This window comes from Calonectris borealis, chromosome 9 (genome assembly GCF_964195595.1).
Source record: "Calonectris borealis chromosome 9, bCalBor7.hap1.2, whole genome shotgun sequence".
NCBI lineage: Eukaryota > Metazoa > Chordata > Aves > Procellariiformes > Procellariidae > Calonectris > Calonectris borealis.
The window spans coordinates 5179035-5195782 of NC_134320.1; the positions used below are offsets into that span (position 1 = coordinate 5179035).

Here is a 16748-nt window from a genome sequence, read left to right on the forward strand (position 1 = left end):
AATCTCAAAATTTCCCATTGTTTTGCAATGAACAGTGTCTCCCACCCATCAGGTTTAACAGGGTTGGTTGAAAATGTCCCTTCTTACTCGCCTTGCTGTTTGGGCCCCTTGCTGTGCTATCCTGACACGCCTGTGCATCACACACTTGGGACATCCCCCAAGGCACACTTTTAAATGATGCGCTTTCTCAAAGTGTGGTAAACTGTTCTGGGAAGAAACTTGCAAAGCCATGAGCATTTAATTGCTTGCTGGAGGCTGGCTGTGTGCCAAAAGAGACCTTTGGTTCACCATTTAACATCCCCAGAAGAACTGCTGAGGGTCAGTGTATCAAAGGAGCCAGCCACCACCACAGAGCGTGGCCATCCCTGGGCTGTGTGTTTGAGAAGGCTGGAGGTGGAAGAAGAGGTTTTGCCAAGACATGTAGCAGTCAGATTTTTAATTCTAAAAATATGGGCTTTTATTTAAATGAGTCTTAAATAGACTAAAATGTTTAAAAAATGAATTGGTAATACTAGGTTAGCCTTCTTGCTTGGTGGTGAAGGCCTAACTGACCAGTGCTATGCATCTTCCAAACCAAGAGATATCTGCACCAGACCTTGCATGTCTAGTACTTGGAAGGCAGTTTTTTACACAAGAATAATAAATTATGAGCGAAATGGAAACTTTATCTTGAAACAAATCGTGAGTATAAAATTACTGTCATGAAACTAAGAAATGTATTGTTGGCAATGTTCTAAAATAGAAGCCTATTAAATTTCCACAATCTGAATAAAAGTTAGCTATAGACTGAATACAATTATATTGAAAGTGGCCAGTTTAGCAGTAGAAGGGATGGACATAGGCCCAAATCACAGTGTTAGAGTGCTGGCTTGAGGTGTCATCACTGTGGAGGAGAGAGCTGGTGGACAGGTGATGAGTGCTCCTCGCCCATGGCACTGGCGCAGCTTGAAGCCATGCTGGTTTCCACCAAAATCACTGGGTGCTGCCATTGCTAATGCTGTTAATATCTGAATGTCCTGCTTGTTCTTTTAGCCTTGACTAAAATCAGCGATTTCGTTCAGGCCCCACCTCAATATGCTTCATAGCTTGATTAGCCATCCTTATGGATGTATTCAGTGCATGTTACAGAAAGGCTCGGGACGCTCAGTTCAGGCATGTCCTTCATCAGACTTGCTGCGCGGCCTTGGGCTTGTCACTTAGTTAAAACATGGTTGGGTGTGCTCTGCTGACTGCAGTGGATGCTGCTAAGCTGAATTGCAGAGGTGTGTGTGGCACTTGGGTACCTCAGTGAGAGTGGCTGAGTAAGTACAACAGAGCTGTTGGTCACTGGCTTACCAGACCCTTGAGCACAAGGTCTTATTCTGACAAGAGTGTTTTACTCTGTGCTGAGCCTGCTTCAGTTGAAAGGTTTGTGTTACATCAACTTTTACTTAAGGTTACTTACGTAATTAGGAAACCTGCCTCACAAATATCCCAGCGCTGTGCGGCATGTAATACTGCGCACACTGTGGGCAGTATTTTAGCAATCATGGTTGTCAGTAAAAACTTGTCTGACAGTTCACTGAACTGTGGCTTGTTGAGAGGGTGGCAGTGCTAGCTTACATGCCATCCTGGTTCAGGCAGAAAGGGAGAGAAGTAGCTGAAGATAAACAAAATGGTGTGTTTTATTTAACGTTTTGTCTTCCGTTCTTCTTGCAGGGTTGCTAAAAATCCACTCAAATCAGTCTAGTCCACAGCAGGCTGTTCTGACAGTTCCCAGCCAGCTTAAACAGCTCGGTGTAAACACAGCTTCTGGAGGTGTTCAGACAATACTCATGCCTATGAACAAAGGTAAAGGGCAGAGGAGGATGACAGATGGTGTTTGAAAATCCCCTTTGACACAGGGTAGCTCTTGGTCACTGTTGGCATACATGGTCCAAAGTTAGAGATAGAAGAAAATGTAGCAAGGAAATTCATCCTTAAACTTTGTGCTACAAACACTGTGTTGCTTCTGAACGTGGTTATTTGTCAAAGTGTATGAAGTTTGATTTTTTTTTTTCTTTTTCTTTTCTTTGTTGTGGTTTTTGTTTTGTTTTGTTTTTTTGGTGTTCCTCTCCAGTGATACAGTCACTTTCTACCAGCAAAATTTCAGCTGTTACAGCTGTCACAGCAGCAAGTATGGTTGTCCCTAGTCCCTCTACAGCATCCATCACTAAAGGTAACAAGGAATTTCTCAGTAAGATAAGTAGTAGAAATAAGCTGGTGCTGCTTTATGCAAGTGGCCTGACTATGAAAGTAGACCCTGTGACTGTGGGTTCCTTTATTTCCATTGTTTGTAGGATTTAAATCAAGTAAAAATGGCATCTGCGGACTAGGAAATTAATAGTGACTTCCCCCTCAATAAATCCCAAAGCATAGGCAAGTACAGAGAGAAATGAGGATGTTCTAGAAAGCTACCATGAGTACCTTAAACGTTTATTGTTTCAATCCGTCATTGCAGAAATGCATAGAGCAGCATGTATTTAATCACAGTTGCTGCTGTACTCAGAACAGTGACTATGGTGAAATGTACTGGAGAATGCTTTCCAGCAGCACTGGATGTAGACAGGACATGTGCATACGCACACACAGGCACACAGGGGAAAGATCACATACAGTACTTCCCAGAATATGCATAGGCCAGAGCTGAGGTACTCAAAGTCCAGTTCTTGCAGAACTGTCATGCACCTCTCCCATCCCAGATGAATGACCAGGCTGCCTGGATGAATGACCAGGCTGCCTGACTGTTCTGGGTTGGGAACGTCTCTGTCTCTCCTGCTCCTGTCTCACCAGAGTTCCGTCCTAGATGTGAGAAAGTTCACTGATGTCAAAATCAGTGATGTCTTCAAAAAAGTTCTCATTTTGAAATGTCACTTCTTGCTAAAACTGTTAGTAGTTTTCTATACAGCTCTTTGTTTACAGAAAGGCCAACGTACATTTGCAGGCAGGTCAATTTAGATCAGGCAGTAATATGCAAAACATCAGCAATTGATTATGCAAATGCAAATTTTCTAAAAAGGATGAGATGTGAGCATGTTGAGATTTGGAGGGGGGACACACATGTTCTGGTGGCTTTCTTTGAACAGAATTGAAGGCCAGATTTATTCATGCTTAACAATCAGAATGCAAACAACAAATGATGTTATGTAAGACTTTTAGTCTTACTGGAGTCTCGCAAGACATTCTTTATTAAGCTGACTGGTACTTTTTTTGTCTCTTAAAATGTGTTCTGTTTCTTTGAAGTTAAGATGGAGCCTGATTCAACAGGACAAAACTGCAGTTCTGTGGGTACCCAAGAAGGCCAAGCAGCAGTAAAAACAGAAGAGAGCTCCGAACTTGGGAATTATGTTATCAAGTAATTGTTCATTTCTCTATAAGGATTTCTGATCTTTGAAATACCAGGGGGAAAGGAGGAGGTTCTAGAGAAACATGCAGTAGTGTTAATTTTGACCTAGAAATACATTATAAAATCTTCTGTCCCGTACGCTGCTCTATCAGTGCTAATCCTGTTGGCTGGCATTTGTTTCAGACTGTTGCAATATTTGCTTTGTAAATGTATGCAGGGCTCATGAAAGGGGAAAAAAAATTATTTGAAGGTTTACAGTTGTTTTGGGGTTTGCTGAAATCTCAAGCTGCTAAAACCTCTTTATCATCCACTGCTAGTATAATTCCCTTTGTCATTGTCTGTCCTTATTGAGGTCAAACTGCCCAGTGAAATGCAGGTCAAAAAAGGGGCATCTGAGATAAGTAGAAGTGTCTCTCTTCTTGCCTCTCTAGTCTTTTAAGGCTCATATATTTCTCTGCATATTTCTTACAATGTGTAGGATGTTTCTTCTGCTCTTGATTCCTCCAGTGGCTGACTTTCCTGTCTTCATGTTTTGAAAGTTTTGTTATTCCGACATATCCCTGCAGACATTACCCTGGTGGAAAGTACATGTAGGAGACAGGAATAAATCTTAAGTCACTACACACTGGAAATTATCTTAGTTATAAAATAACTAATGGAGAATACAGTTCTTGCCAGTTAAATACAGTATGGCTGGTTAAGTAAAATTTACCTAAACTCCCGTAAGTACAAAGCTTCCCTTGCAGTATCCCATGTTCCTACTGGGACAGCCTGCACTAATAGGTGCGTCTTACCCCTCAAAGTAGCGTTGCAGATTGTGAGATGATGCAGGGATTTCTTCCAAGCCTGTCCAAAAAAGCCTGTCTTCAGTTTCTTCATCATGACAAATGCAGCTTCAGATGTGAACACTTTGGCAAGTGGAAGGGCTGTTTGAAATACCTTCTCCGGATTGGGACATAATGGTGTATCCCCATACTAGCATTGCTATAATGCCTTGGAGCTAGAGACTTTAAACCATGCAGTGATTTTGAAACCTTTTGCATCTGATTCATTGCTTCCAACAGTATTCTTCATTGTGATTCTTTTTATCCCTTGCAGCATAGAATATTTGGAGAACGTCCAGCAGCTTTTAACAGCAATAGTGAAGAAGGTTCCGTTAATTGCTGAAAAAAGTAAGCAGTAAATGAAAAGGCTTTGCTTTCTATTTTCAATGTATCAACAGAACGCCTTGCGTACTCTGTAGCCACAAAAATTATTAAAAGGCGAAATTAAATGAAGCCATTGTCCTAGAGAGCTTACTCCAGCGGTTGTTCTAAAGATGCTTGGAATCAGGTTCTTCCAATAAAGCCAAGTATGTTGTCAGCAGTTATTAACTTTCACCTGTTTTTTTGGTTAGAAATAGATTTTATTTCCTCACATAACAGCTGCAAGTAGGTCTTCTTTTCCCTGGTTTGTCCTTAATAGATGTGTGCTGCTTTTTTTTTGTTGTGGTTTGTTTTTTTTTTTTTTTAGTTTAATGTCAGGGTTTCAGAAATGCTTGCAAATATGATAACATAGCTCAGTTTGTGGTTGGGGTTTTTGCTTTTTTTTTTTTTTAAAAAAAAAAAAAAAGGTGATAGTTTGCAGAGAAACTTTTAATCTTTTATAATTGCGTACCTCTTACTCATGTACATAGCTGAAAATATATCAGCTTTCTCTGGTAACGAATGCACTTTGAACAAGCGGTCCTGGAGACTGGGTAGGGCAAACCCTCTCAAGATAAGCATAGTAAGCGAAGTAGGAGTGGGCGGCACAGTAAAGCTTTCATTACATACAGCTCTGTGGCCTACAGTAGCATTCATGAAGCCATTGCTTCGGATTAATATCCCCTCATGTTTTATGTTTTTGCCAGGAAACCTTTTCACTGTTTCATTTTTATATTGCAATTTGTTCACAGCAAAAATGTTTTCCAAAGGAAGAGACTTTGACCAGAAAGACAGACTTACAGGTCTACATCATTACAGTTTTGGGGGGAAGAAGAGGCTTAAAACTGCCCATAGCCACAGATGTCTGTATATCCTGACCAAGAGGGATGCTGATTTTGCATTCAGAAGCCAAAATGTCTGCTGCACATATCTGTGCTGTGCTCAGAGAGAGCACAGCATTTCTAAGAGTTGCAGTCCTTGATCCTATGAGTGTGAAACACGTTTTCCTCTTCTTCTTCACTAAATAACATCAAAACCAGAATTTATCTTTCTTCACGTATTAAATTTAATGCTGTTTTCGGCTTTGTGTTTTCTAGGTGAAGATGCAAGCTCTTTTTGTGCCAGTTCAGTGGAACAGTATTACAGCTGGAATATTGGGAAGAGGAGGGCAGCCGAGGTAATCCTCTCCTCCTGTGTTTCATAAGCAGTCATTAGGGACACAAGAAGGATTTCTGAATTATGGAACCTTCCTTGTTGTTGGCTGATTTGTTTTCTGAAGCAGTTTGTCGCATTGTAAATGGAAGCATTCCTTACTGCAGGACGCACTGATTTGTGTCCAGGTAGTAATCCAGTTTAATGTTTAGAGACTTTCTCAAGCAGAAGGGACTCTAAAGGCCATTTTTCAGTTGGTTCAAAGCAAGATGTTTTTGAAGCATTTTCAAAATCAGAATTTTTGCAAACTGAGCTGTTAGCACTTTATCCTCATCACTCCTCTGTGGCATATTACAGTCACGAGAATTTTACCCAACTTACTTTGTCCATCTTTTCATGGCATTGTGTCTGTTTTCTGTAGGAGGAGAATTGAGGGATCTGACATAAGCAATGCTAGTGCTGAAATAGATTGTCAGTTCACTAAAGATAAACATTTCAGTTAATCTGGACCTTTTTGTATTGTGGTTGTTATATTTCCCCCATTTCTTCATGGTTTTATCATGTTGCTATGGAGTTTTACAGGGAAGATGTTAAAACTGATTAGACCTTTTGCTGTTGCCAACTTAAATGATTAAAGAGTTTAACCAAGATTTTGAGCAGCATATCTTGCTCTAGTGGATTTCTTGCACTATGCCATCTTAGGTGTTTCTTGGGAGATGAGACAGTTCAAGTCAAGACTAATGTGTCTGGGCCCCTGTAAACGTGTGTCCCTTTTTCTTGAGGTTTTGTTTGGATGGGAAAGCAGAGCTTAAACAACCTGCCTACAGCTGCCTAATATCAGCTTTAGGACATTCTTCCACATTTGTTTTTCCTTGTCATTCTGAGTTCCTTTTGTTTTCCTTGCAACCTGGATTATTGTCTGGGCCGTGGTCTAGCCTTAAACATTTTAGCCAGTGTGGTGAGCTTTCCCTGTGGTTTGTCACAGTGGCAACGAGCAATGACAGTGAGAAAGATCCTACAAGAAATCATAGAGAAGCACCCCAGGTTTCACAACATTACACCCCTGAAAACAAAGCACGTGGTGCACTGGTGTCGATGCCATGGCTACACTCCACCTGACCCAGAGACCTTGCGGAACGACGAGGACTCGATTGAAGACGTGCTGACGCAGATAGACAGTGAGCCAGGTGAGTATGGAGGGACAGAAAGCTCCTTTTTGCCACAGACGCCGTTTGTTAAATGGCTCAAGACTGTGTGTATGCACACACATGTGCTGCTGCTTCAGGAGGAGGGGATTCTTTCTTTCTTTGTTTTTTAACTTGATTCACTCTATTCCAGAGTTGGAAGTTGGAGAAGTTGGAGATCTTAAGGGCAAGCCTACAAGTGAGGCTGCCCCTTATCCCTACCAATCCTGATGTTCTCTGGGGCCAATTTCGAGTTTTATTGTGCTTTGGGGCCTTTGGAGGCCCAGTGTAGATAAATCTTATGAGAGATCATTCTTGCCCCACAGAGTAATCATTTATAAACGGGCACACAAATAAAGCATAGGCAGTAATGACAGTTCTGCCTCTGTTAAAAGACTTACCCTGCAAACAGTGTGAATGAGTTCAGGTACAAAACCACCCCAAAACTGGCAGTGGTAGCGTGGAGCTCAGTGGGGCTTAATTTACCTCCAAAAGAGAAGTGAATTGGCCCATGTGAAGCTTCACTTTGTGTTACTACAGCTGCTACATTATTGTACTAGGCATAGCTCTGGGATCTCCACAGTCCATTTTAGTATGTATTAAACATACATCTTTAATTTCATCCATTCTTCACAGTTAAGCTCCCTTGTTTCACCTTCAGATAATCCCTTTCCCAAAACTGAATGTTTTGCTGTTCTGATCATACAGGGATTTAAGGTATTTCACAGAAGTGTATGGATTTGATTATTCTTTGCTAAGTCTGGCCCTGGAAAGGAAGCCTACATGCACCTTTTAATATTTGTATTTAAATAACTAGATTTGTGTTTGTCTTTGAAGAAAAGAATCTGTTTATTGCATAGCTTTCTACTAAAGGTTTTACTGGCTTGTGTTGAGCATGCCAAAAGAGGTTACCCTTTTGCAATTCCACTGCGAATGTGTCTTCTGATTTTTCTTAAAAAGCAGGATACTTGTCACAATGTAAAAGATGATTTAGTGCTACATGGTGCCTACATAGTAAAAACTCTCTTTCTCCAAGCAAGTTGAAAAGCATCAAACTGCTTTGCCAGTTGTCAAAAAGCTTCTGTGGGAATGTTTAGGAGACTCACATTAGCGTGGTTTTGTTTGAAATGCAGCCTTCCTGATTGATGTAGGGGCAGATGAGGGAGAGGACCATGAGTGTCATGAAGATATAATTAGAAGGCTTTCAATGACTGTTTGCGTTTCTGTTCATCCGTATGTTTGGTAGCAGCTACAAAAATAACTTCCAATTACCTTAATTTCTTACCATATTTTGAGTGTGCATCTGTTTATAAACAGCTTTCCATAACCTATCATGTGTTTAATTGTTTGCTTCTTTTTCAGAATGTCCTTCATCTTACAGCAGTGGTGAGGAGCTGTGCCGAAAACTAGAGGAACTACAGCAATTTCTGAAACGAGAACCAGAACACGAAGAGGAAGTAGATATTCTCAACTTTAGTGAGCCATTAAAAATAAACATTAAGAAAGAACAGGAGGAGAAACAAGAGGAGATGAAGTTCTACTTGGCTTCCTTGCCTGCATCAGAGTTTGTGAGGGACACTGCAGAGAAGGTAATAAGTGAATCATAAAGCTAATAACAACTGCTGTTAAGCTGCTTGTGGTCTTACATTTATTTAGTTGTCTTTCGTTCATCTATATGGGCCTCTGGATGCTTTAAGAAAGTTTTTATAAATGCCCTGGAAAAATTGGACCTTCTGACTCATGACAGCTGGCCAGTGCTGGCTGGAGTAAGTGAGGCATGCCAGCCGGGAGGTCATTTCAGAGTAGCTGTGTGGCAGGGCTTAGCACCAGAAAAATCATCCTGAAGGCTAAAGCAAGGGGAAATGAGGGAAGAGGAGCACTAGCACTGAATTCTTCCTGTCCTATCACGTGAAAGACTTGGGCTCGTTGCTTGGAGCAGTGCTGTTTAATAGCAGCTCCTGAAAAGGAGTTGTGGTAAAGCTAAGCCCACAGAGAAGCAGCAAACTTCTCTACTGCTTGGGATTTTTCCCCCTATTCAAATTAGAGTAAAAGAAAGGGAGAGGGGTGTCTTCTCTCACAGCAGCAGGAAGGAGAGAGAGGAGACTGACTGAGCTTGTAGGAAAGAGTGCTCGCCATTGTACCGGCAGAGACAGGAGCAGCAGGAGGGGTTTGCATGCAGCAGCTGTGGGAGAAAGAAAGGATCTCTGTCTCCATCTCAGATGCTGCCGTCAAGGGACAAAACTTTGGTTCTGCAGTGTACCTAATCTCTTGCTATGTAGGTGGCAAGGGCACAGGCATGATGAGAGTGTGACTGGGGGATGAAACACTCCTTTGGGGTGGAACCGGAACTTGTGCCAGGAGTACTGTTTAAAGTGGTTTCAGTTGCCATAGTTAGGTGCAGGGAAGATGATGTATAGATGGATTGGATATATGTACAGTTTTAAAATGGAGCGTCCATTCTCAATCCAAAGATACCCAATGCAGCCTGGTTTTTGTGTGGACTTTCTGAAACAAAAATTAAAACCTGCTTTTGTTTCTTCTGTGTTTTAGAGGCATTTCTGCAGGCTGTTCTAATGGTCAAGCTTAATTTTCTCCAGATTTTTTTTTTTTAAATTAAGCCTGAGATTACACTGCCTGAAAGTTGTGCAGTGTCTGCTTGCTTGTTTTTTAACTACCCTTTGCAGTAGATTGTTTCTGTTACCTCATTCTCATCTCATCTGTAGTAAAACATGGGTTGTGTTATTTGATGTATTAATTTTTTTCTTCTCTCATATTTTATAGATAGGGATTTCTTTTCAGCCTGCTGAGGTACAGAAGAATGTTTATGCATCAGTAATAGAAGATATGATTTTAAAGGTAATAAATTACTTCACATTAAGAACTTTTCTGTAACTGTATTAACACAATAATGTAGGAAAAAAGATTGATATCCTTATTAATATGCATTTATCAAATCAGGAGATGCAGAGTCTGATGTCTATCTTTGTGCATGTATAGAAAGATACATAGGTGACCAAAGAGTGTCATATACTTCTGTGTGTGTTTCCAGCTTTCTAACTGATTTGTTGGCTTGGATGCAGAATAGTGATTTGCAGATTCTCACCTCCAGCAAGATACTGACTCATTCTGTAACTTTGAAAGTACCCCTTACTTTGTCCTACCCTTCAGAACTTGGGGGAAGGGGGTGAAATCTGCCAGAGTTCTGTTAGACTTCATTAGGTTAGCTATTTTTTCCTAAACACTGTTCAGTTCCTTTTTGCCTGGGTTGTCTGTACTGGAAGACTGCTGAATTCCCACAGACAGCAGCAATTCTGCCTTGTAAGAGAAACCATTTATCTATTATAATCAATTTTGGAAAAACAGAGACCGTTTCTTACCAAAGCTTTGAACAGCATGGAGTTGAAGTTCTTGGGTTTGGACTGAAGGCTAACACAGATTATTTGTAGCAGTGCTCTGCTGTGTTTCAAGCCAAACAGAGTTTTTGGGGTTGTTTATACAGACTGCTCCTTATCAGAAGATCAGTTTTACAAAAGCTCATTAATTCCAGGTCACACATGTACATGCACGCACGCTTTTGCTGTGCTCTCTCTTACTTATCATAGTTGAACTCAGATACAGATACATCCGTTTGTAGACACAGATAGTAACCATCAGATTGCTCCATTATAATTGTAGAGTTATGCCAGCTTTCCTGACTGAACGTCCCAGAAACCTCTGCTCTAGTCTTGATACAGGCACAGAAAGCCAAGAGCCTTAATTAGCTTTTGATTGAACCTTGATTAAGCCAAGTGTGTAGGGCATACGGCTGCCATCTGCTTGCTGTCCAGGCTGGGAGGTTTTTGTGAAAGTGTCTTGACAAGCCTGGTGAGCACAGGGAGCGGCTAACAAGCATACACCGGCTCCCAGGAGAATATCTGGGATCTGCCATGTACAAAACAAGCTCTGGTGTGCGAGAGGCAGGGCCCTAAAATGCTCTTTGAGGCACAGGCTCTGGAACATGGGATCCACCCTGCTGTGCAGATACTGCTCTGCAGGTCCAGAGAGAAACCAGACTGGGCAGTTGCAGTCTGAGCTCTGTGCATCTACAAGTCTCTTTCTGTTAAATATATCCGTGCTTATTACTGTGCCAGTAAAACTCACTTGGGCATCTTGAATTGCCCCCTGCTGATCGAATACGGGATTGAAGCGACCCAGAATTTCAGCTGCTCTTACATTCATACTCGAGCAAATAGCATGTTCCTTTCCTCTTTTCATAATGCTGTCTCCTGACGTCGTCTTTTGTCACAGGCCACTCAACAGCTTATGAGTGATATCCTACGGCAAGCACTGGCTGTGGCATACCAGACAGCTCCTCACAACAGGTACAGCAGTTTGTTTCCTCTTAGACCACTTATGCCAGCACTAAGGGCTGAACTGCTTGAGGAATTTAGTCAGATTAGCTCAGACCATGTGAGTGAGGGAATTTATAAACTATATTCTGGGAAGATTCAAGCCTTAGGAAGGGGGTTTGTCTTCTCTTAGCTCCGTAGTAGCAAAGGGGCGGTAACATAGACAACATTAAAAACTGAGGCAGAATTCTCTGGTGTTGCCATGCTCAAGGGCAGATGACCTGTTTCTACAGAGCCATGCTGGAAGAACCTTCTCACTCTTGTCTGTCTCAGGTTACCACGTAGACAACTTACTCATGGCCAGACAGAACTTAAACAACCTAAACAATCTCTTCTTTATTTTACTTATATGCTCTTTTCTGAGTAATTTTTATGGCAACAATTAGGCCACATTTTGATTTCTGTTCAGCACTGATGATTTGGGATAGCTTGAAATGGAAAAAAAAAATAACACTATGAGAAAATGCTTAGTTTAAATATTTACTTGTATGCAATGTATAAATATTTATATAATATATATTAAACATATGTATATATGTTATATATACAAATATATACATATAGTCTGTGCTATAGAAGCTCAAGAATTAATACATCGTACTTGATTTCCTGCCCCAGAGCCCAAGACGTTTCCTCCAGTCATTTGAGAGTGGCTTTTTTGTGCTGTGACATTTTAATGCTTTTCCTGTGTTGCTCTAACACCTGCTCTTTTATCCTTTTTTTTTTTGATTGACCTTTTTTTTTCCCCCCTGTTAGTAAATTTATTGACTTGCTGCTTTATGGACACGTGTCTTTTTGTGTATTATAATAGCATCTCTGATGCATTCCCTGCAGGACTCCAAGAGAGATCACAGTGATGAATATTCACAAAGCCATCTGTAGTATTCCCTTTCTTGACTTCCTCACAAACAAACATATGAAGATACTAAATGAGGAACAATGAAATAGAGTGGAGAAGATGCTACAGGAAAGGTGGATTTATGACTGAAGTTGGATTGACAAATCCAGTATTTCTGTAGGACGCTATTATATACATTTATAACATTGGGCTACTAGATTGTTACCTCCAATTAAAGATGCACCTTAATGCAACAAAATGATGCTCTGTTCCAAATCAAGTTGTTAAATGTCAGTGTTTACTTGGTAAGTTTATGTTCAGTGGCTGAACAAACATTGTCAGTTTGCATCAAGTTGCTAGCTGTGAGAGACTTCACAGGCCTGGTCCCTCTGAGACAACTGTATTGATGAGATTCAATATTTTTTTTAAGAAAAGAAATTATGCTTTTTGATGCAGTCTACATACGAGTTGATTTCCCCATGGAGTGGGCAGAACAGTTGCTTTGGCACTCTGAATACGAGAAAAGTCAAAGGCAGCTTTTAAAGGTGGGTCATTTGAGTGGTTGGGTGGGTTGGTTGGTTGATTAGATTTGGGTATGGGGGAGCAGAAGGCTGATGGCTGCAACAAATTCTGCCAGTCCTGCTTGAGCATGATGTATGTGACTGAGAACACAGCTGGGTAGGCTTATCGTTAGCTTATTCAGCTAAGTGTCACCTAACTAAATTCCTTGCCTCTCTAGAGGGGAGGTGTCAGATGTCACCTTTCTTAGTCACCTCAGAAAGGGTAGACTGGCACATGCTCAATCAAGATGAACAACCCATGGTCAGGTTTGGTAAGATTTGACTTAGCACTTTCTCCTGCATGGGAAAGGAGGGGAGCAAGGACAGTATTCAGTCTTTGTGGGCTTGCACTGGCTGAAACCCTTTGCTTACCCAGCGAGTGCCTCCCCAGGCTGCCAGAAGGTTTGGAGTGTGCTGGAGGGCAGGTGACCAGCTGTGTTGTACAAGTCTTAATGTTTTGACAGCATTCATTAATGATTAATCAGCTTGGATTGGGAAGTGCTGTGGGAGCAGCACCACTTCGGCTTAAATTCTGCTCAACACAGAGAGGCCTGATAGGATCAAAAAATCAGAGATTTGCTGCTTGCGGGGAGCTCCTCTGATGTCTTGACTGCAAGAAGAAATTCTGCTACTAACCCCAGCACTTACCTGTCTCAGGAACATCACTGGTGTAGGAGACATGTCTGCAGCCTGGCTATCAACACCTCGCTGAAGAAGGCTTTGCTGACAACATCCTGACCACCCCACATCCACAACCCCTTTGTCCTGCCCCATGGGTGCTTGCTAGTAGTGTGAATAAGCCATTGTAAAGTTGGTGGGACTCCTGTTGGACTGTCATGCTTTCAGAGTGCTTGTTTTGTGAGGCAGTGCTGTCGTGTGGGTGGAGCATGGGTCAAACAGCCAGAACCTCCAATGCGCTGATCTCAGCTGGATCTCTGATCTGCTGCATGGCCTTTGATTTAATCACTCTGTGCCTCAGTTTCCCCATCTCTGAGCATGGGGAGCAGGATACCTACCTCACAGGGGTGTACTGAGGCCTCGCTCTTGTTGGTGCCGTGCTTTGACAATACAAAGCCTTTTATAAACATTAAACTACAGTTATCTTTCCTGGCCTGGGGTAGGAACAGAAATCTTCAAAATGTTATCTTTTGGTGCTTTTTTTTGGGCTAGAAGACAGGTGATGGTAACTCCAGTAGTGTGCAGGAACTGTGGAAGACGGTTCAGTTAGAGGGTGGTTTCAGGCTTCCAAGGAGAGTAGTGTAGGTTTGATGCAGTTCTTAAACTGAAGAAGGTACTATGTACCTCAGATGGGATGCTGGCTGTCTTCTCCACCATAAATAAAACTAGGGTCTGCAGATAAGCCCCACTCAGTTCATCAGAGCTAACAGGGAGTTACAGTTCGCTTGAGTAAGAGTGGCAGAACCTGGCCCTTGAATCTAGGAAATGGGACCAATAGATGAAATCCAAACAGCATTCAGAGAAGGACTTAAATGCCGCCTAGAAAGGGCGTTTCAGATGCTCTGGATTCAAAAGATAATCCTGGCTTGTTTGGGTGAGCTGAGCGCAGGATTGCCTGCACAAGTGAAGTGCACAGCTTAGCCCTGACATTGGTTTTTCAGCTGAGGTCGGTGTGAAGGAGTCGAGCAGCAGTGATTACGTTTGACCTCAGTGTTGCGGGTCGGGAGGAATCCAGGTGGCTGGGGAACTGCAGGCCCCACACTTCGTTTGTAGGCTGTAGTGAACTCAAAGTCCATACTGCTTTCAGGCACCCCTGTACACAGCTTTTACAAAAGAGAAGGGCATTTTCAAGATACCTGTCACTATCGCTATGACAGCCTGCAGGTTGTGTGGGAACAGCCTTTTGGGCAAACTCAGTCGTGCTATGATCTTCTGCAATGACACATGCCTTTCCAGCCCCCGTCTCTTGTGGGCTTAGTTTCTGGGATTTTGATGTGCCCAGAGCAGCTCTTGAGGATGCAGGAGCTCGTCTTTGGGCATCTGTTTGCAAATTGTGGCTTCCTTGCCTGTGTCCTGCTTTTCTGTGAGGAATGGAGTTTCAGAATGAGTCCTGAACCTGGCCCTGAAGCAGGCAGGTAAATGCCCCTTGTTCTTAATGGGGTTCTTGCAGTGGAGATCTACTGCTTCATTTCTGAGCAACCACAGGTTATTCTCCTAGGAGATGCTATATTAATAATATATAAAGTTTGCTGAAGAAAAAATCTGTTAAAAGCAGATAGAAAATAACACATTTGTTTAGTCCTTCAGATGTAGGAAACGTTTGCAACAAGTTATTTGAATTTTGAAAAGTGGTGGGAGAAAAATTTGTTGGCGAGAAGTTCCTGTGGGAATTGCTTGGAGATAAGTTAGAGGTGGTGGAATTTCATGCACCCGTTCAGGTGCGTGTGGAACGCTACAGATGATACGGTGTGTTGAAATGTTATGGTATATTTCTCTGGCTTTCTAAAGAGTCTTGATACAAGTTAAAGATCTCTTTACAAATATTGCGCCTATTTGTAATGCTGAGTGTTTAAATCCTTCATGTTATCTGTATTATACTGTATAATTGTGTAAGATACGTATGTTTACAATAAATTCTTTTATTAGCTGTGATAGGATTGTCTTGACTGTCACTTGTCACTTAAAGAAGTTTCTCCAAATCCACAGACTTTTGTGTGCTCTGTAAATTGAGAATGTTTTAGTTAGTTCTGGATAAAAATTGGTAGTTGTGGAATTGATCTGAATGAAAAGGTAATTTTTCCCTTTTCTAATTATTTTAAAAAGATCTTGGTTTTGGAGGATGTGGGAAGGGAAGCCAGGAGCTCAGCAAGCTTAGCTCCTTCCAACTTTTCATTCTCTAGAGCAGCCGGTTTAAACAGCAAGTAATTGGTTTGTGTGGAAGATTGGAAAGCGTGGTGGGTTGACGTTGGCCGGCTGCCAGCTGCCCACCCAGCCACTCTCTCACTCCCCTTCAGCAGAACAGGGGGAGAAAATAAGGTGAAAAAGCTTGTGGGTCAAGATAAAACCAGGGACATTGCGTACCAATTACCGTCATAGGCAAAACAGACTCAACTTGGGGAAAATGTTTAACTTCTTGCCAATTAGAATAGAGTTGGATGGTGAGAAACAAAGACAAAAAAAGTAAAACACCTTTCCCCCACCCTGTTTTTTTCCTAAGACTCTACTTCAGTCCTTCATTCCCGACTCCCACCTCCTCTCCCCCCTCAAGAGGGGCAGGGGAAGGGGGGGTCGCCCTTAATGGTCCCCTTTTCTGGTCCTTCCTCCTCCCTTTCTTAAGCGTGCCTCAAGCACGCCGGCTCCTCTGGAACCGGCTGTGCCCCGCACGGGGCAGCCCCGGCCTCTCCTCACAGAGCCACCACCTGGGCACAAAAAGTAATGGAAAAAAGTAAGAAAAGCTAACTTCTCTGTTTTCCCCAGGCTGTGGGGAGGAATCTTAGGTGTCTGAGAGCAGACTTCACACTCCATCGTCTTTCAGAATACTGCAAAACTTGTCATTGTTTGTATTAAATCCCACAAAAGCGCCTCCTAAATGAGCGCACGCTGCAATGCCTTTACGTTGCCAGAGCCGAACAAATGACGACGTGGCCAAGGGAGGCCGACTGCGCCCTGTGACGCTAACCGCGGTGCCTCCCCTCCTGGCCGCCGCAGCCCTGCCCTCGCCTTCATGAATGCACCTCCAGGACGTGGTGGTCAGGTGCAGCGCGCCCAGGAGGCGCCGAACCGTCTGCTTTGGAAACGAAGCCATTTGCACGCAGAGCTGGCACAGGATCAAGCGGTGTGTCTGGGTCCCTGGGTGCAGTCTTGGTGACACCAAAGCCTGTGCCACCAGGAACAAGGGATCGTCCATCCCTTCTGTGCCACCTCTGCCCTGAAAGCAAACAGCCTCTCTGGGCTACGTGGCACCAACATCCATTTGTGGTAAACCAGGTTGGTCCTTAGGATAGTACGTTACTGCGGTGGCCAGGATAGAGAAGATCAGTGTGGATAAGGCAGAGGTGATAGGTTTGCATCCGATTGTTCACCCTCCAAGAAACCAGTGCAATGCTAAGAGAAATGTGCA

The 16748-nt window shown here is 42.6% G+C and overlaps 1 protein-coding gene across 7 annotated transcripts in view; it reads left to right on the top strand.

The window, feature by feature from the left end:
- Positions 1-15280, top strand: part of YEATS2 (YEATS domain containing 2) — a 51772-nt gene extending 36492 nt beyond the window's left edge. For 4 of the 7 annotated variants that reach the window (XM_075158081.1, XM_075158085.1, XM_075158082.1 and 1 more), the window contains 10 exons: positions 1699-1830; positions 2099-2197; positions 3262-3373; positions 4463-4536; positions 5646-5725; positions 6686-6887; positions 8247-8473; positions 9666-9740; positions 11172-11245; positions 12107-15280. In XM_075158081.1, the coding sequence (XP_075014182.1) occupies positions 1699-1830; positions 2099-2197; positions 3262-3373; positions 4463-4536; positions 5646-5725; positions 6686-6887; positions 8247-8473; positions 9666-9740; positions 11172-11245; positions 12107-12215 (1184 nt within the window). In that variant the 3' untranslated portion in view covers positions 12216-15280. Of the gene's footprint in view, positions 1-1698; positions 1831-2098; positions 2198-3261; positions 3374-4462; positions 4537-5645; positions 5731-6685; positions 6888-8246; positions 8474-9665; positions 9741-11171; positions 11246-12106 lie in introns of those variants that run through there. The other 3 variants (XM_075158086.1, XM_075158083.1, XR_012674821.1) reach the window with 2 other exon arrangements.
- The last annotated feature ends 1468 nt before the right edge of the window (positions 15281-16748 follow it).